The sequence below is a fragment of the Hippocampus zosterae genome, chromosome 5 (assembly GCF_025434085.1).
Source record: "Hippocampus zosterae strain Florida chromosome 5, ASM2543408v3, whole genome shotgun sequence".
NCBI lineage: Eukaryota > Metazoa > Chordata > Actinopteri > Syngnathiformes > Syngnathidae > Hippocampus > Hippocampus zosterae.
In genome coordinates this window covers 20,598,317-20,619,333 of record NC_067455.1, presented here as the reverse complement: position 1 = coordinate 20,619,333, position 21,017 = coordinate 20,598,317, and the positions used below count along the sequence as shown (strand labels likewise).

General features: G+C 40.2%; 1 protein-coding gene across 1 annotated transcript in view; it reads left to right on the top strand.

Moving 5' to 3' along the window:
* Nucleotides 1-1,106: 1,106 nt before the first annotated feature.
* The window catches only part of bckdhb (branched chain keto acid dehydrogenase E1 subunit beta), a 55,349-nt gene continuing 35,438 nt past the window's right edge, over nucleotides 1,107-21,017 (top strand). The window contains exons 1-5 of the mRNA XM_052064794.1: nucleotides 1,107-1,343; nucleotides 3,854-3,931; nucleotides 6,449-6,517; nucleotides 12,823-12,956; nucleotides 18,334-18,489. Of these exons, the coding sequence (XP_051920754.1) occupies nucleotides 1,148-1,343; nucleotides 3,854-3,931; nucleotides 6,449-6,517; nucleotides 12,823-12,956; nucleotides 18,334-18,489 (633 nt within the window). The 5' untranslated portion in view covers nucleotides 1,107-1,147. The remainder of the gene's footprint in view (nucleotides 1,344-3,853; nucleotides 3,932-6,448; nucleotides 6,518-12,822; nucleotides 12,957-18,333; nucleotides 18,490-21,017) is intronic.

The following is a 21,017-nucleotide window of genomic DNA, read 5'->3' as shown; positions in this document are numbered from 1 at the left end:
ACACATCGGGAATATGTTTGTAAGTGAACACAGACCTGTCTGGTATTTTATACCTGGGTTCCAAAACGTGCACGAGCTGTCTGAAACCCTCGTTGTCCACCACGCTAAGGCTGGAGGTCTTTGCATATGAAATAAGCAGTGGCCTTAGTTATAGCCATTGCGCGGTCACAGTGAGTTGCAAGGGGACTCCCAAAATAAGAGGCAATTTTTTTCTGATCCTGACCTGGTTTACCAAGAGTTTCTCCGGTGTCCGACGAGGAACTGGGCGGGGAAGCGGGGGTGGGGGAGGGAAACTTGTCGGTGATCTGGTGCCATCGGTTTAAGTAGGTCTGCATATTTGTGGTGCTGCCGTTGTATGGCTTCTTAGTGCGACATTCCTTGCAAATTACGGAGGTTTTATCAAGCTTTCCGTCTTTCTTTTCGAAGCCGTAGTATTTCCAAACATAAGATTTGAATGTTGCGGCTGCATTAAATATAGTAGTTTCCTTGCTGCTGCGTGCGCTAACTTCCATAATGTTTCGCTCGTTGTGTACTGGACTGTATGTGACGCACGGCTACCGTCCGTATTCAACACAAAACGCAAAGCAATGATGGTGCATTCATTGCGCCTAGGAAAGGGCAGATATGTGACGTTTAACATGAATAAAACGGCGATTGAAATGGATTTTACCGATACCCATCAATGCATCGTGTTGACCGCGATTTCACCGATACCCATCAATGCATCGTGATGAATCGCGATTTCACCCGTCAATCGCGTCGTACCCAGTGAGTGAGCCGATGCACTCGGATCTCGGATGTGCGCATCGATGTATCGATTAATATCGATTATTTTCCACACCCTTACTTCCGAACACAACACACCCACTCTCGGAATGGTGCGCAGGCGTATACGTGGATCTGAGATCCAGATTCGTGTACAACGAAGAGGGTTCACTCCTTGAACCGTGATTCAATTGAATAAATAGACATAAATGCATGAAAATGTGTATTTATTAAAAGCTGAAATTTAATAAACAAACTGAAATGTTACATATAAGTTATTGTATCAGCTTAGCTTTAAAGCATGCAGGTTGTTTTTTATAAGGAGCACCCATATACACAATCTTTGTAGTTTGGTTCAATTGCCCCGGCGGTCACAACAGTCATGGCGGCTGCGGCACGGCTTTTTCTTCGAGGTGTACACACGAAACTTTGTATCTCCGGTGTATCGACCGTATCGCAGAGACATTTTGGACCCGCGTTGCTGAAACTGTCACCGAGCTGCAACCCCCATACCCAAACACAGTGTAGACATGCAGCACACTTTACCTTCCAGCCCGACCTCGTCCCGACACAGTATGGTAAGGTGCTAGCTTAGCTTTTCCCACTTGACCTCATAGCACGAACGATCGATAAATTGAACTACGAAAACCGAATTAAATTACTTGTCTCTGTAATGTAGGTATTGAAAAATATCAGTTTGTTTAGAAAAAAATCCGAGGTTAACTTACTGTTTGATTTAAATATTGAAGCTTTATTTTGTTACAACTTGTTTATGCAGTATCTTCTATCGGACATTTGCAAGTTGACATCTGATGATAAGGATATTTGCCGCCTTTAGTTGATTTCTGATCAATAGGCATAAAAAGGAGTGAGCGTGAGAATGAAAATAAGTATAGTGCCACTAAGTGTTAGTAATGCACTCAACTAAGACATGACTGCTACATCTGTACGTAATCTTGTAAATCAAATTCAAAACTAGTTTCCATTCCGTACCCTAGGCGTGGAGTACTCTAAAGTAAAAACAATTAATTGTCTGGAATGACTGGTCTGGTTACATGTCAGCCACTGTACTGAACTGCTTGTTTTGTACCCAGCGTCCACAACTGATCATTGCATGGCACGATTATACTGAATTGTAAATCTTATTGGGACACAATTTATTTAATTGAATCAAAAGTCAATTTACAGAGATTGGTCAGGCACGCGATGAGACAACACATAAAACTAAAATGGTGAAAACAGTTTAATCTGAGATCTACACAGTTCTCAATCTGTGCATTCTTTCATAAATTATCTTCAAACATGTCTAATGTATTTAGTTTCAAATCCTTCAGTTTACAAGGTCTTTATGTAGCCGGGTCTTTGGAAAGACTGGACTGGACACAAAATAATTTTTAGGTGGGCTTTATTCCTGACTGAACAATGAAAAATTGTTCAGCATTAAGATGAAAGACTGAGATGTTAACTGAATTTTAAAAGAGGTCGAAAAGGGATCTAAGAGATCAAAGAAAATCATTTAACAGATTACAGACAATTTCGCCACAATAGACAACAGCAGTGGCTTGCTTAATAGGAAAACAGAAATAAAAATACATTATTTCCGAGCCACAATACTTCTTAGTGCAGAACAAATAATCATTACAACCCAATGTTTTGAGATGCAGCCACACTTACTCGATATGTTCCGGTGTGATGGGTGTGTACAAAGCACATGGTCAAACACAAATGATCTCCCCTCTAAAGAACAGATAACACAGTTCATATACTTTACAGTAAAAAAAAACACATTTACATCTTATAACATTGCGAACACTAGCGCTGTACAGCTGTTCACACAACTCACTAGTGGTAGATTTCAAACTCCAACCCAAACCACTCCAGATATTGTGCTCTACAAATACCATTCAACTAATTAATCATCTGTCCAAAATTAACACCTAACATGCGTCATGGTAAACTAGTTACCAATTACCTGAATATCGCCAGGGTTACGAGGATGATCATGGGTGTATCAAGTTGGGACAAGCGTGGCACAGTTCAGCGACTACCCGCCTTTACGTGCATGTCACCCTTTCTGGTCTGATTCTCACACGCTGCATATGTTCCCGCGTGTTTTGATCTAGTGTGGCTCTTAAAGTGACAGTGCTACATTTGTTAAACAAGGAAGCCTTCACTACAAGCATCTAAGTAAGGTTCACCTGGTTACATTTAGGTATACATGTGTGTCTTTGGACACATTAGGGGTGGTCATACGGCACACATTTGCTCCGGTGCTGCACCGATGTATTTTGTTGCGATATATTTTACACCGGAGCAAATTTTGTGGAGCGGTAACACGTACAAAGTCACTGAGCATGTTAACTCCGGCGTAGCACCGGTGCAACCCCACTTGCGGTCACACGTTTCATGACACAGTAGTAGTCATGGCAACTTATGTGTAATATACTGCTAGTTTAGCTTGCTCTTCCTTACGCCACAACAAGGATTAACACGGCCAAACGACGCAATAACCCACCATTATTATACCTTTGGCCACAATGCGACTCAGACTTCTAGTTAAGGTCAGCCATTTTAAACTAAAACGACAAACAATTCCATTGTCAGAAGCGGAAGTTTAGTCTCACTCAAGCTTTTTTGCTTTCGTCAACACGGGCTGCGTTCAGAAATCCATTCTAACGCACTAACGACACAGTGTGTGTGTGTTCGGCGAGACAGAGCATACTCTCCTCCCATTCATTTCCAAATGCAGCCAGTCACAAGGTCGAACTTGAAGTATTTCCATATGAAGCATTGGGCTCCGGCATTCCTTTTTCTGGCAACTCTGAATAACCAATTGGCACATTTGAACAACGCTCTGAATTTCTGACCGATTGGAGTGAAGCATTGCATGCTCAGGAGGGCCAAAACAATTATTGTATTTAATTACCGGTACCGGCATATTTAATTAGTCGAAATCTGTCAGGTTTTATTTAAGTCTTCCAACTTTTGATCAGACGCAATCACCAGTAACATATTGCTTATGAAAGTACTGTATTACTATTAAGTATTTTTTGTCCTGTTTATTTGTATTTTTTGTACATTATTATAGGGCCTACCCAGAAGATGAATTTGTTCCAGTCTATTACAAGCGCCTTGGACAACACTCTTTCCAGTGACCCTACAGCAGGTATTTTGTTAAAACAATGTGTTGTATTCATTTGTTTTCATACATCAGGTGTGCCCAAACTTTTTTGACCGAAGATCTACTTTTCGATCAACCAACCCCCACCTGATCGACCCGTTACCGCGCGCACACGCATGTAGACACACATGCCATGATGAGCAATAGCCTGATGCTGAGGTATGCGACGCACTTAACAGCCTGTTAACGATCGTAGCTCACGCGTACCGTTTTAAAATGCTTCTCTCGGCCCGCCAGATTCCCATTCTTTCCCCCAGTGTGATTGTACAAAACAAACTCTGAATGAGAATAATGACAACGATAAAAGATATAGCGCAACAACTCTGATCACAAGCTGCAACTGCAGACTGCTGAGCACTAAACAACTTCCGGTGATGCAGTCACACGTCACCATAGGTTAAAGATTACCTGCTTTATTTTATTTTCTTTTTTAAATACTTTTTGTGTAAGTGAGACTGATAGAATGATTAGTCTCAGAATGATAATATATATTTTTTAACCCAAAAATATATATTACTAACATGCACAGAGACACACATTCCCCCCCTCCCCCTCTACACCCCTCGGATCGACTTGGGACCAGTCCTTGATCTACTGGTCGATCGCGAACGACGTAATGGGCACCCCTGTCATACATTGTATTATCATCGAGTATAGTCGTTTTTGTGCGAAAGAATAAGTCAGCCAAACACTTCTGTTTACTTAACAACATTTTCGACAAAACATTACGTATTCTACTGTTACATTAAAAAATCTGAGAATATAACGTTTAGAGGTGTGAAATTATCACGTTAATTGCAGTTAATTAATTACATTACATTTAGCGCATTCTTTTTTTTAATCGCATTAATCTAAATTTTAATCTCTGCCTTTATTGTTTCTGTAGGTGGGTTGCCTTTTTGTAATAGCCCTTTTTATGTGTTGGCTCCCTGTGTTCGAGTTGCTAAGGGTGGGGAAACAATTGTCAGTCACAGCCTGAACCAGACATTGATTGGCTGTCATTATGGGGCTTGTTTAGCATCAAAGTTGGGCGGGCTTAATAAACCGTGGTGAGGAGTGGAGAGGTGAAAATGGAGCAGGATGTAAGAGTTCTCGGCACAATGAATGGAAAATTTACATTCCAAAAACACCCTGACGACACAATTGATAAAGGTAGATTGTTGTGGCTAATTTGTAGGAAGGAGTTTGCATACCACCGAAGCAGCTCAAATTTAGCCTCCCACATCAATGCAAAGCACCCAGTCGCGAGTGCAGCCACAGCTAATGTTAGCACTAAAAGCGTTAGCAATATAGCGAGCGAACCATACATAGCAAAGCTCTTCGGCAAACTAAACTCAAGAACACCCCACGTATGAGGCATAGTTGATGTGTCCTCTGTAGACTACTGGAAGTGATTGATTTTTATTTCAGCACTTTTAGTTTGTCATGATGAGCAGTGTTATGTCTGAAGTGCTAACTGACATCACTGTGATTTAAGGGTCTATTTTATTTATTGTTTATTATCTGAAGCAAGTTCAGTGTTGAGTACTTGTATTGCTAAGAAATTTGTTCTTACTGAGCACCTTTTAAAGACCTAATGTTCTATTTTATTTTTATTTTGTAATTCTTTGGAGATTTACAAAAACAAACAAAACAGTGAGATTCCCCCTTGTGGGCGAAACTAAAGGTTGCAGGTAGGACTTTGACTAGTCTCAAATACAGCAGAAAGTAAATGGCTAGGAATGCATCTGTCCAAGTCTGCTGAATAACAATAAAATACTTTATAATGCCACTTTTTTTAATCTTTTGATCTGCCTCAATAATGTAATGAATTTAAAATGAAAATAGGGGTTTTCTCAGTCATTTTTAGATGAAATTAAAATATAGATTAATTAATTACAGACCCTAATTAATTAATCACACTTTTTTTTAATCGCTTGGCAGCATTAATAACGTTTAATATCCATAGCAACTTGTTTCGTGGGAGTAACTTGTTGACACTTGTAGTGAAATTCCAAATAATGGCACAGCTTGTCAGATGTGAGCTAAATAAATTGGAGTATATTAACATTCACTCTCATAGCGTGCAAATACTCATGTAGAAGGTGTGTGCACATTTCTTATCAAGTACGGCACTCACCATTTCTAAAAGTAGCCATTTCAATTCTGATTGTGCTTGTGACTCTTAGAATCATCACGTTTGAGTCAGTGTCAAAATTGTTGAGAAACTACTAGCTGAATAACAGTTGAACAAAAGTTGAAATGTACTGGTTCAGAAATTGCTTGTTTTATTTTTCTCCCTCTGCTTATTTTTTGTTTAGGGTTTGTGTGTGTGTGTGAAATGTATTTCAAAAGCATCACATTATGCCTTTGTCATTAAATTGAATGGTTTCTTAACTTCCCCTTTTTGAAAAAACGTGGGTCCATTTCTCTATGGCAATGTAATCAGATTTTTATAAAACTATTCACTGTTTTTTACCCATGATACACAGGAAAGTTTAACTGTGCGCTGTGTATTTGCAGTCATCTTTGGAGAAGATGTGGCCTTTGGTGGAGTGTTTCGATGCACAGTGGGTCTGAGAGACAAATATGGTAAGTTCAAAACTGGTCAATATCTATCCAATTCTTCACTGTGTAAATTTTACACAAAGCTGCCGATGACAAGCGGCTGGATTTTAAACTTTAAAATGAAGCCACTTTTTTCCCTCTGCCTTGTATTACTTTACCATAAGGTGGCGGCAGAGTATTTGAAACCCCAACAACTAACTCTCTGCGGCTCCAGTAAGAGTTCACTGTTCACCTAGAGGACCAAAAGGACCCTTTTGCAAATAGTTCATCATTGTAGCCTAAGAAAGCTAATATGTGATTATTCTTGATGAACAACAACAATGTCGTCCTTAGTATAGGTATGTACCTGATAATTCTATTTGGTATTAAGGTTTCTGCCTGTATTCATGACATTATCAGTGCTTATACATCCTGGCGACTCCTTAATGCATTTTGAGTACTGTACCGCTTGTAACTGTTATGTCGAAGTACTGCAGCTCCAATCAGTTTTAGCAATGACTGAAATACTATGCTTAACCACAGTAATTGCCACAGCATCAAGCTTTCAATTACATCTTCAAAACTACAATGGTTATCACGACTTGCATGGTCCTCTTATGTGTGTTCCAGCTCCTATCAGTTTAATGTCAGTTGTGAGAAAGGTCTGCAGTACTGTGGAGTTTTTGATTTAGTATTTATATTCCGACGTACAGTATCTTAGACATTAAGCATTGTAGAATAATAACAATGAGTCAGAGGGTGCATTTATAACCAGAAACCAAAGGCCAGTGTGATATATCCATACCGGTTATCTAGTTCTGGTATGTAGTATTTGTCCACATGTGTGCATTTGAAGGTGCTTAAGGGAAAGGACAGATGAGCAGAGAAGAAGCAATTGCCAAGCCTGTGACTGGAGTTGTCACTTGACTGTTGCATTGCAAGTTTCTACAGCAACTGTTGAAACAAGCTTGAGGTCTGTCAATCAACAGTGAGTATAGCTCCTGTAAATGTTCCATGAAGGGCTCAGTTCAGCTCAGCTCAAATGTCCATTCGCCTGTGCCTTCTGAATTTGGTGTGCATCACTTAGACAGGTGCTTTTGGAATTTGGTTGTGTTTATCCTATATGATACAAACACTTTAAAATACGGTATTAGACACGAACAATTGTAAAATTGCAGTTAAGTATGTTTCTTTTTCCTTATGTTGTTCTTTTATCAAGAAACCCATTAAAGTAGTATGGTGGATCCCTTTCAGATCTGACTGCATAAACAGCTAGAACTTATAACACGGCGGCAGTAGCATCATAAAGGATCACATGCATGGCGGTATACCTCATGGGTGTTTCTTTTCTATTCATTTTTAGCTAAAATAGTTTTTTTTTCTATAGTCTTTTTTTTCTTCTCAGTTTTTTAAATCCACAACTCAAATCTCGTCTCCAAATAGCAACACTTCTGCTGATTTATGCTATTCTCTTATGTAATGACAGTCTCAAACCATACTCAACTGTCTTTCACCTATTTTCAGCTGATTTTGGTGCGTTTGCCTTGGTTATGTTTTGTTTGGTTTTGTTTTTTGATAATGTGGAGTCTCAAATCAATTGCACAGTGGCTGGCTTTGCCTTTGTTTTCATTGACGTCAGAAATGTTGACCTTTTAGAGAGTGATCATTATTTTCCATCTCATCCTTGTGTACAGTGACGAGCACAAAGCTGTTTTTATCCCTCTCACTACTGAAAGGGAAGAAGCACACCTCTCCCACCTGCAGCAAGTACACATGAAAGAGGTTAATGCAGGGCACGCACTATATGAATAGCTTTTATGATGTTGTCATCTCGGCTCTCCACCACCGCCTTTTTGGATCACCCCTTCTCACCCCCAGGCCCCCCAGAAAAAGAATATATATATGTGTGTGTATATATATATATTAGAGCTGTCAAACGATTAAAATATTTAATCTAATTAAAAATGCAACTGTCATAATTAACTCAAATGAACTAAAAATTAATCGTGATTACTCACACATTTTTTATCGTTTCTGAATTTCCTTTTACATTTTTGTCCTATTTTCCCCCCCATTTTAATGCTCTCATCAACATGGAATCATGAATCAGTTTTCTATGTGCCAAATGCAAATATTTACTGAAATAACAATTACGATTTTCAATTTTACATGAACATTTTTCACTTGGTGCAGTTATTCACACATAATCTCTCGCACAATACTACTGTCCATAAATAACGGTGAAAAAAATATTTTGTCACACAACAGCTGCTTTAACAGCTTTTTTTATGAAATAAAAACAGCAATATAACATTATAAAGTGCACATCTAAGGTAAACTAGTACTCGGCCTATAGTGGATTTAAACCATAGTTGCATACTTCGTTTTTCTCAAGTTTGCTTTGAACACAGCAGTCTGTTTCTGTATGTTTGTTGAAGAATAATGAGACACCGGACACCACTGTTGTTTATGTGCCGCTGTATTCAAAACTGCCCGCCGTACAAAAAAGCGCAAGCATTCCCCCGTGCTGCTGGGGCAAACCATTCTGAAAGAGGGGGGTTTCACTCCCCTTAACAAAGTCAGGCTATGTTGATTATGTTGGTACTTCTTGCGCGGAAGTCTCTCTACGGCTTTCCATTCATAAAATCTTTAAGTATCCGTTTTCGGTGTCTCGCGCTGCCAGGGCTGGCAAAACAGACATGGGCGTGGACTTCTGCAGCGCGCTTGTTGTTTTGTTCTGGTGTATTTATAGAGCAACGTAACGTCCGCTTGTGACGTGTGCCGCGTTAATCTCGCGAGAAAAAATTTAATCCCGTTAAAATTCATTTAAATTAATGCCAATAAAAACGCGCTAAACTGACAGCTCTAATATATATATATATATATATATATATATATATATATATATATATATATATATAATGTGTGTGTGTGTGTATATGTGTATATATATGTATGTATATATATATGTATATATATATATTAGTGGCAGGTGACTCTACACATTCAGACAGAATAACATTATTCGCAAGCATGATCTGTGTCCTCTGCAATGAATGAGTATTGATTGCTCAACTGAGAAGCCAAGAGATGAGCTGAATCTCCAATACAATGTATTCATACGTTTTGTATTGTCCCCACGTGCTCAAGGCGTGCACACCAAAGTGTTCAGCACAAGGTGCATTGCAAGAGTGTATACTAATGTGTGATCAAACCTGTTGATTTCTTTTTAATTTCATGTATTAATGCCATGACTTAATGTTTTATAGAAAGTATTATATAGATATTTTCACCTCTCATTCGCATTCCCTTTTTAGGGGGTTTCTGGAACTGATGAATGGCATTTCCTTTCATTTCAGTGGGGGGAAAAATGATTTGAGCTATTTGTTACAAGTTACAAGTGTGATCAAGGACAGAAATAAAGGCGTATCTCAAGGCAGCACTGTACCTTCGATTGAAACTTGGCTGATCACTAGCACATCCATAGATTCCAGAAACGTACTGAATCGCCTTTGCACCTTTCTACTTGCGTACAAACTGGGTTACTTGAAACTTGAGTAAAACATGGCAGATAACTTTTCACATCACAGTTTAACAGATACTGTACTTTTCTAGGAGGTTGAAAAAATATTTGGATTTTACGTTGACTAACCCCTTGTATAAACGAACTCCCCATTTTCTTTCAGTGATAATGAATTCATCCATTGATTATTCCTGATGAAATAAATGAAGTTATTTTGATATTTTTCCTTTGCAAGAGAAGACCAAAAAAAAAACCCCTCACACTGAAACAGGGGCTTCAGTCAAGCCGAGGTGAACAGTTCCAAGTATGAGTCAGTTTTGGACAGAATCCTTTAGATGTCTGCTAGACAGCTGAAACTGAAAAGGAATGTCATATTTCAGCATGACAATGACCCCAAGCATACAGGTACATCCAAATGAACAAATTGCTTAACCAGAAGAATATTACACGTTGGCCAAAAGCAGCAAATGTAGCCTTTGAGGCAGGACTCCTCATGAGTCACCACCGATCACCAGTCTATCACATGGCGGGCACACATTCACACAGAGAACTTTCAATTAGCCAAACATATTGTTTGGGACCGTAGGAAGAAGCCAGAGCAACTGGAGAGAACTTGGCTGAGCACAGGGAGGGAATGTTTTTACTGCACATTATGCCTTGAACCCAGAGTCTTCTTGCTGCCAGGCAACAGGGCGAACCATGCATGCAATTCACTATACCCTCGCTCTTGAATTGCAAACACATGTTGCACATGCTAACACGTTATCATCTTATCATCGATTAGTTACACTGGTCAAGAGCAAATTTGAATCAGAGATGGCTTTATGCGTGCCGAAAGTTCATTTCTTTTCCGAGGACATCAGGTTGTACAGATATTTTCATTTTTTGTTTCACTTATAAACGGTTGTGCAATACAGATTTGACCAACCATTAAATATATAGCTATGATGTTTCAGGTCCACCAGTTGCTGGACTTAACCTAAATATGTGACTATATTACATATTATTGTCATTATTAAGGGCCGGATCAGTGACCGCTGTTTTTGTCGAAATTATTATGATTGAAACTTAGCACAATCATCGGCCCTGGTCTTTTAACGTTGAACGTTGAAAACGAAAACAAAACGGGTCTGCCGCACCACCTAGAGAGGAAAGAGTAAAAAAGTAGGTTTGACCTAGGCCTACGGAAATGACTGGGCACATATATAACATGGCACTGCGGGATGTCCATAAAAGTCCATTGTCATCACAGTGAATTTTCTTTTGGTTTTGTGATACTGATCCTACCTAATTGAATTTAATGAGTAAAACTGGTGAGTCGGACATTTTAAGCCATTGCACAGAAAAAAAATAAAGAGGAAACAAAAATAACATTCTTAATCCAAATTTAGAGTACACATTCTTCAGGCTCCATTTTAAATTACAGGGTGGAGAAAGGGAAAATGGAATCGCTGGCAAAAATAGGATCTGTTTTTCATCAGATTTATTTTTTTTACATTCTTGGTATCACTAAACAGGTTTGCCACATACAAAAAGCCTGTATTGCGTTTTTGGGAGTGTATTTCAAGACATTATCAATACATGTGTACTTTATTGATAAAATTGCCATTTTATGTGCCAGAGTCAAATGACATTAAATTGCAAGGAATGATTTAAATTGTAGTTACATCTACAGTTACATAGTGAATATAAAGAAACAGTGTATTTGTACCATATATGGTACCTAGTTTTTTAATCGCTGGATATATAATTTGTGCTCTTAATTCAGGTGTTTATGTATGCATTAATTTATCTAACTGTTTATGATGATATACATGATTATAGTTATTAGTCATTTGTTACATATATGTAATAAATGATGTGTGTATATTGTGCGTGTGTGTGTGTTTGTGTGTGTGTCCATGCCATTTGAACAGCAGGGGTCCATTGTATATCTTTGTGATACAAATATTTTGGAATTACAATACAGTATTTTTCAGATTTAAAGTGCCTCACAGCTCTGCGTTTGAACCTCAGGTCTGAACTTTCTGTGTGGAGTTTGGAAAGTACCCCACCGGGTTCACGTGGATTTTGTCTGGGTACTCATTAATTAAAGACTCTAAATCAGGGGTGCCCATTACGTCAATCGTGATTGACCGGTAGATTGCGGACTAGTCCCAAGTCGATTGCGAGGGGTGTAGAGGAGGAAAAAAACCAAACAACCATTTGTGTGCCTTTGTGCATGTTAGTAATATATTTTTTGTGTTAATGTACACCGCACCATAATCATCCTACGAGTCTCATTTTCAAAAAAGTATTAAAAAAATAAAATAACTCAGGCAAATGTATAACCTATGGTGGGGCGTGACCTGCATGACCGGACGTTGTGAGCACTCAGCAGTCTGCAATCTAGAGGGCCGAGGGAAGCACTTTAAAATGGTACGTGTGAGCTACGATTGTTAACAGGCTGCAAAAGTGCGTCGCATACCTCCGTGTCAGGCTGTTGCTCATTATGGCGTGTGTGTGTATGTACTGTACATGCGTGTGCGCGGTAACGGGTCGATCGTAGGAGGTTGGTTGATCGAAAAGTCGATCTTCGTTCCAAAATGTTTGGGCACCCCTGCTCTAAATTCTCCAGAGGGGTGAATCTGAGAATGACTTGTTGTTTGTCTATACTGGGAACTAGTCCCGAGGGCACACTTTAAAAACAGTTGGGTAAAAAAAACAAAAACAATTTGGGTCAAAAAGAGACCGACCCATCTGGGTCAAACCAAGTGATGTGTCCACCAGTGTTCTCTTTTTTTTGCTGGTTCTCAATGTACATGTTTTTCTATTAATGTCACCCCAGGGAAGGATCGAGTCTTCAACACTCCACTTTGTGAGCAGGGGATTGTGGGATTTGGTATTGGTGTTGCTGTTGCAGGAGCCACAGCCATTGCTGAGATCCAGTTTGCAGATTACATCTATCCTGCTTTTGACCAGGTAACAATATTAAATGATGAATAAATAGTGAAGGAAGGCATACATTGCGAGGATAACTCAGGAGCCTCCTGTTCCATTTAAGGAACAGGTAGAGTGAATTCAAAGGTGTTGTATATTTCTAAATATAGTAAACATATTTGAAGATAATTACAGAAATCATGTGCAAAGATGTAGAACTATGTCATACTTGGTTGTCAAAATTTTCCCAGTCAATTGTGGCAGCATCCCTCATTTGCTTTAACACTAGGGCAGTTGGAGTGTAGTCCACCTGAGTACGCCTTGCTTCACATGCGGAAACACATAGACTCACTAGAGACATTGGCAGGTAAACTGCAGGGTCACCCTTTGCAGATGATGTTCTCGGCCGTGCAAGTGACACGTCTTCCTCCTGTACGAAACTTTTGTGGTTCCCCGCACTAATAGTTAAGTTACGGGGGCTGCAATGAAAACATGTTTAAACTGATAATCATTATCATGTGTTCAATTACCGTATTTTCACGACTATTCGGCGCACCGTACCAATGGCCGCAGTCTCATTAATGGGTGACATTTCTGTATTTTACACATATACAGGACGCACCGCACGAATAGGCGCAGTTTTAAAGTGGTAAAACATACGCTTAAACATACGGCATGCATGCATGCTAACACGTTAGCTTGAAGCACACACTGAAGCTCGAAGCTAAAACACGTTTTTAAAAAGGCAACGAAAGCAGAACTGAGTTCGGGTGTATTTTATTTACAAGGTACTCACGTTTTTTGCTCAAGCATCACTCAGAAAGCCTTCAAAGTCGTCATCTTCCGTGTCCGAATTAAACAATTGTGCAAGTATCGGTAATCCATTCAAACCGCCGGGTTCCCCCTCGTTGTCAGAGTCACTCTCGTCGTCATGTGGCTCCACGGAAATGATGCCGGCTTTGCCAAAAGCTCGAACAACTGTACTAGGAGCAACGTTCGTCCAAGCAGCTACAATCCATTCACAGATCTTGGCGTAACTAGCCCGGCGCTGCCTCCCACTCTTCGTGAAGCTGTGTTCGCCATCGATCATCCATGCCGCTCGCAACTTCACCTTGAACGCCCGGTTGATGCCGATGTCCAGCGGTTGGAGTTCTTTCGTCAAGCCTCCGGGAATGACGGCAAGCTCGGAGTTCATTTGCTTGACTTTGTCTTTGACGGCGAGGCATGGAAAAAGCCATCCGGTCTCTTAACATACACCTCACTTAGCCACTCTCTCATTTTCTCCTCGTCCATCCAGCCCTTTTGGTTTGCTTTCACGATGACGCCGGCTGGAAACTTTTCTTTCATCAGCGTCTTTCGCTTGAAAATCACCATAGGTGGCAGTTTCTGTCCGTTAGCATGACAAGCAAGAACGACAGTGAAAGCTGACTTCTCGTGCCCCGTTGTGCGTATCGCAACCGTGCTGGTCCCCTTCTTCTCCACAGTGTGGTTCACCGGGATGTCGAAAGTCAGCGGGACCTCGTCCATGTTGGTAATGTGGTTAGGCTGGATGCGTTTGTCGACAATCTTTTTACTGCAGTAGGTGCGGAAAACGGCCAGCTTTTCTTTGTAGTCCGCTGGAAGTTGCTGAGCCACGGTCGTCTTCACTTTCATAGATAGATGGCGCCGTTTCATAAAGCGAAAGCACCAAGACGGACCTCCTTGAAAATGTTCAATTTTCAATTCTTCGGCTAACGTTTTCGCCCTTAGTCGAATGGTGACCGTGGAGACGCTTCTGCCGGCTGCTCTTTGATCAAGAATCCACCGCTCCAGTTGGTCTTCCAACTCTGGCCACCTCGCCTTATTTCCACGGAAACTGCGCTTGGTCTTTTTGACTTGGCGAAGCTCGTTCTCCTGCTTCCTCCATTTGCGAACCATGGATTCGTTGATATTAAATTCTCTGGCGGCTGCTCGATTCCCGTGTTTCACTGCATAACCGATGGCTTGGAGCTTGAATTGCGCTTCGTAGGCGTGTCTCTTTGTGGAACTCATTTTCGGGGGTTCTTGAAAACCAAAACCGAAGTTGTTTTGCAATAATGCACACACTCACCTTTTATACATGTGCTGGTACCTGCTAGAGGCGTGCCTTACACGCCCACCCTTCACTCATTGCCGGACCCAACCCCTGCGTGCCTGTCCTCCCTCACGTCCACCTCTCTTCATATATGTAAATTATGGAGAGAGAGATATGTAAATATAAGTGCGCGGACGCACTTCACTGATTGGCCGACCGATTCCCCGCACTTCACTGATTGGCCGACCTCACTTCCGCCTTTTCTCTATATAAACAGCATGTCGGGTCTCAGCCAGATTTTGGAACTCGGCTCATAGAAAAGACGCATCGCATTATAAGGCGTACTGTCCATTTTGGAGAAAATTTTAGACTTTTAATAGCGCCTTATAGTCGTGAAAATACGGTAATTGATTTCTTCAATTATTCAGAGGGATTGTTCCACGCTGGTGTCTTATGAATGAAATTGCGTGATATCCACCATACTTGTCTATAGAGCACCGACTTTGACTTTGTCTGTCGATCAAATACGGCAAAATCATGTTACACTACCTACGCTGAATAATAGACCTCCTTTTAGCTCGTCTAAAATTTTGTCTACTCTTTTCGATAGCAAATTGTGAGATGCACCAAATTCACAAACATACAGAAGGAGACCATTGCCCCAGCACAAAAATAACGATGCCCCCATTCCTATGCTGTGCACAGCTTACTTTGTTACCAAATTGTCAGATGAGTTGGGGGTGAGGCAACTCTGGAGCAACTTGGGTTGCATTTGGGTTATCCGCCAATTGCAACATGCAGTTAGCTTTTCCAAGAATCCGAAAATACTTCCCTTCACGTTGTTCACAGGTGTGGCTGGTGGAGAGCGCGACATTGTCACTCTGCACTGTGAGTGCACGCATGTCATGCCGAGCATGAGCCAGCGTGTGGACAGGGGCTCCAGGTTCGTGGTGTTGCCGCTTTAAAACGCGCCTTGTTTTTGGCCTTGAGCATGTGCATATCATACAGAGAAAGACGGAATAATTAGGCTGAGGGGAGATTTTTTTTTAAAATGCAATTTGACAGCTCACCTATGAGCAGGGCTTCGCGCCGGCATGCCTGCTTTTCAACACCTCATTGCCCGTGAGTGCACAGACGTCACAAAGAAAATTAAGAAGAGCAAGCGCAAAAAAATAAAAGTCTGACATTACAGTCGGCTTGTGGACTAGGGCTTCAGGCTGCCACCTGATGACCCGATGGGATGGAATCGAGCCACCAGAGGTTTTGAGCAGATATATTTTTGTGGCTCAAACATTTCGTTACCGTATGTTAGACATAAGACTATTCTAGACTAGATTCTAGACGAGAGTAGTATTGTTATTTCATTGACAGATGAGCCGGGCGTCGTTTCAGTGCATTCAGCCAGAGGACAACCCCACAGTATTTGAGAGTGGAGGGATACACTGATTTTTGATTTTGGTATTTATTTTTTTTCATGGTCTTAAAGCCTGATTTTATATACCGGTAATTGGCAATTATAGTAATAAGAGTTGGCATTTTTTTCTGAGGTTTGTCATATTTGGAAGACATTTTTACTTTATAGGGTCTTTGAACCAACAAACTATCAAATACAATTCTGGGGGGAATTTTTAATTTGTATAGTTGTAATACAGGTAACTATTATAGGTAAATCATCCCTCTTCCTACCTAATGTGAACTAGCATTCATTTTACATTAAGAATAAATGATCATGGATAGTTACTAGCTTCACAAACACAACAATGAAACATCGTAGTTGTGTTTTTTTTTTTTTTTTTACTTGGGTCAAACATGGTCCTTCTGTTAAGTATGTTTGGCATAGTGGGGGTGTTTTATGAAAATCCCTCAAATGTTTTTATGTTCTACAACATTTGGGGAGATGAATTAGTTTTGGCAGATTTAACCATTGTATGTTATGTTACTGTGTGTCCTCCAGAAGATAAATGTGTCCTCGCTCTGTCAAAGATGCAGACAACAAAATATGCATCAATGATTTTTGAGGCCAATGTTGACATAGAATATATCTCCCATCTCCCAATCGATTAATCAGTTATTCAGAGAATAGTTCCCGTTAACCATTACTTCTCCCCAATGAATCACATTGCAAAATCATTTGTCTGGAAAATTATGTATGTAGAGTTGCAAAAGAAAATATGTGAACCTTTTCGAATATGAAATATCTGCATAAATTGGCAATACAATGTGCTCGGATCTTCACCGAAGTCAGAACAGAAACAATTACACTAATACCACAAAAACAATTTTTTTCATCTTTTATTTTCATTTACATTGACCTGAAGTGTGACATTCCATATATTTGTGTTCAATATAAAAACAATGGAAAAATATAATTGTGTGGTACTGGTTTTAAGCCAGGGGTCACCAACCTTTTTGAAATTGAGTCATTTCTCGGGTCCTGATAAATGTGAAGTGCTACTATTTTAATATCCAGACACTCCTACAGTATTTTCTCAAATTACCTCGAACCTTAAAGTTGTTCACCATGTTAAGTTGTTGTTGATTTATATTACTCTACGACGGTCTGGTGGACGAGTGGTTAGCACGTCGGCCTCACAGTGCAGAGGTGCAGGATTTGATTCCGGCTCCGGCCCTGATGGGTGGAATTTGAGTCTGAGCGCGGATGGTTGTTTGTCTCTGTGAGCCCTGCGATTGGCTGGCAACACCATCAGGGATCGACTCCAGCATGTCCCCTCGACCCTTGTGAGGATAAGCGGATCAGAAAATGGATGGATAGATGGATATTGATCGATGTGAAGACACGGATTATGTCAAAAATGAAGTTCTATCGATAATTAACTTCAGGATAACGATAGGCTTTAGCATAACCACCACCCTAGTGAGGATAAACGATCCAGAGAATGGATGGATACTCAGTAATAATATACAAGTGTGTGCATTTGTATATTAAAAAAATGTCACTTTTCCAACATTCCGAGGAAATCACAATGTCCCATAACTGGTGAGCTACGATAAGAACAGTCCAGTGGGCTACTCATGCGCTCCTTGGAGGGAATATGGTGCCCGCAAACACGAAGATGGTGTTCCCTGGTTTGTCTTAGATAAGACAAACCGGAATAAGACAGTGTTTGTCTTATTGTGACTTATGTAAAGATATCAAATTTTGTAACTTTTTATCAATTTTACAACTGATGCAGAAATCCAGGTAATTTCAAAAGGTATTCGCTCTTACAACTCTTTGCAGTTGACTCCAATGTAATATTTTAGACTTAGAGAACTGATTTTCTTTTCCTGCTGCAGCAACCAAAACTGTGCCATTCACCTAACAAATTTGAATGGAACTAACATACTGTATCTGTTTCTTTGTAGATTGTCAATGAAGCTGCCAAGTACCGCTACCGATCTGGCAACTTGTTTGATTGTGGCAACCTCACCATTCGAGCTCCCTGGGGATGTGTCGGCCATGGATCCCTGTACCATTCCCAAAGCCCGGAGGCTTTCTTTGCCCACTGCCCTGGCATTAAGGTTAGCCATACAGCAAGCACCCTGCGGTTTCCGAATTAAATCTATTTCTATTTTGTTGTATATTTGTAAAGGTTGTTCTTTCTGTTTTAAACTTGACAGACATATATTTAACTTTGCCGTGCTCTCTAAAATGCCTCCAGTTGACTCTGTATTATTTTGTGAAACCTGTTGAAATCTGTGTTTAGGTATGAGTAGGCCTGAAACAAGTACTTGAGTAATTCGAGTACCTCAGGTCAAAATTTGCTAAACCGATTTTTACTGTCTCAAGGAACTTTCATTGTATTAGAATGATCAAGGGATGCACTTTGAGTGTGTCACAGCGCACATACTGTGTGTTACCCAGGGCTGTAGGACCACTACTGAATTTGTTGCTAGTTTATTGCAATGTTGACATGTACAGGATGCTCGTGACTATAATGTGGCTTCATATGGGGTGTCACATGTATTTAAGAACAGCGCTTATGGAGTAAGGAAGGTGAAAATAAAAACATAATCAAGTTAACTGAGCAATCAACAAATCGTCACTTGTAGCAAACGTGCGGTTCACTCTTAGTTGATGTATAAAATATCAAGGAGCACTGGCGCCTAATGTGCTCCAGTACACTGGAGGTATACAACACAGAAAAAAGGTTTTGTTATATCGGTTTGACCAAAACAGATTTGAACCGCAAAGTCGGAAACTTCAAATCATTGCACTCTAAAATGTACCGTTCTTGAATCGGATTGCACCCCATATATCAATATACAAGTCCATATTGACTTTTTTTGACAGACGCAGTCCATATACATTTGTTTAATGTTGATGATGATTTGTTGATTCCTTGAATATAATTAACTTAATAGTTTGGGCTTTGGAGAGCTTTTTAATGTTGTTGTGCACTCCGATCACATTTTGGAAATAACATCCACAACGCCGCTCCTTGTGCCTGCCGGGGATCGCAAAGGAGAAACCACATCCTCCCTCGGGCGGTGAAGCTCATCTCCCATTTCTTGTTTGTTAAAAATACTTGGCAGGGCATTTGTTTTTAATGTCAACTGTAAATCACCAGTTGTTCTGCGTGCCTGCCTGCCTTCTCGTGCACACGGGGGCTAGACTTGTTTAAGTACACTTTTTGTAAAAAATTGTGGAATAACATGCCATGCCTTTTTTGCAATTTTTAGTTACCCCTTTGTACATTTTTGCAATCCAATATGACGTTTTTCTGTGTGTCCTCCTGGTACAATGTCTATTGTCCAGCAGTAAATCACACAAGTTACATGTCGTTGGACCTAGCCTGGACATACCCATGTTGAAAACGTTGCCTTAAAAGTGAACTATATCATTATTTTCAGCTCTTATGTATTTTTCCAAGCTAAACCAATTAAATTACTACCAAACAAGCCACGTGTAAAATTAAACAGGCCTTCCTTTAATTAACGACTATTTTTTCAGAAATACTCAGTTTGAAATGACTTGCATTCGTGTTTTATGTCTTTTTTAATAGTACGGTATTTGAAATTGTTTCACTGGAAGTGTTTCTAGATGAGAAAATACAGTTTGCATGTATGTACAATTTGGGTGGAGGGGGGCGGATGTATCTAAAAAAGAAGGAAAACCAATCAGTATTTCGTTACCAAGTCTTTTCTGTTGTGTGTTCCCAATTGTTTTTCAACAAAGCAAAAATCTATTTTATCCAAATACTAGATTATTCAATAGGATTTTCAATAGGACACTCGGATACTGAAAATAGTCCATAGCTGCACCCTTGTAGAGAAATCAGAGTGACTGCTGAATTCAAACTGTTTTAAGAGTAGTAAATAAAAAGTGCTGTAAACAATGCATTTAAAAGGTATGGAGCAGTATTCATTTGAATGTTATGAAATACAGTGTCAGATTTTCAATTTTCACAGAAGAAAACCCTCCCAATTGGAGGCTCATTGAAAATGATTATTAACATTGCAGGCTTCTAATACACCATCCCAATTTACTGACAACAGTGCGCGCAAACAAAGTGCCTCGCTGTGCAGCTGTAAATTTGAGTAAGTGGCGTGCTTACGTCATACAGTACATCACACAGTGCTCATAGTGTGCTGTAGTGTTTATATTATCCATTACATATGTTCTGGAAGTGTCTGTTTTATATAAGCCGTTGCAAAACACTAATAATGGGAACCACAGTAAAAGTTGGAGAAAAAAAAGCCACTTGCCAGTCTGTCATTATTGGCCTTTAATAAATAACCCAGAGAAGTGATTCTTTTGTGCATTTTCCTTCCACTCCATTCTCCATGTTGGTACCAGCATGGAACACTCTGGAGGGTGATGACATGTCAGCATGAGTAAGTTACAAAGGCCTGCGGTTTCAGCTTGTCCTCAAATATTTAGGAAGATGCTTCTAGTACCTATTATATCATGGATCATTGTACGGAACTCATTCATTCATTCATCTTCCTAACCGCTTGATCCTCACTAGGGTCGCGGGGGGTGCTGGAGCCTATCCCAGCTGTCTCCGGGCAGTAGGCGGGGGACACCCTGAATCGGTTGCCAGCCA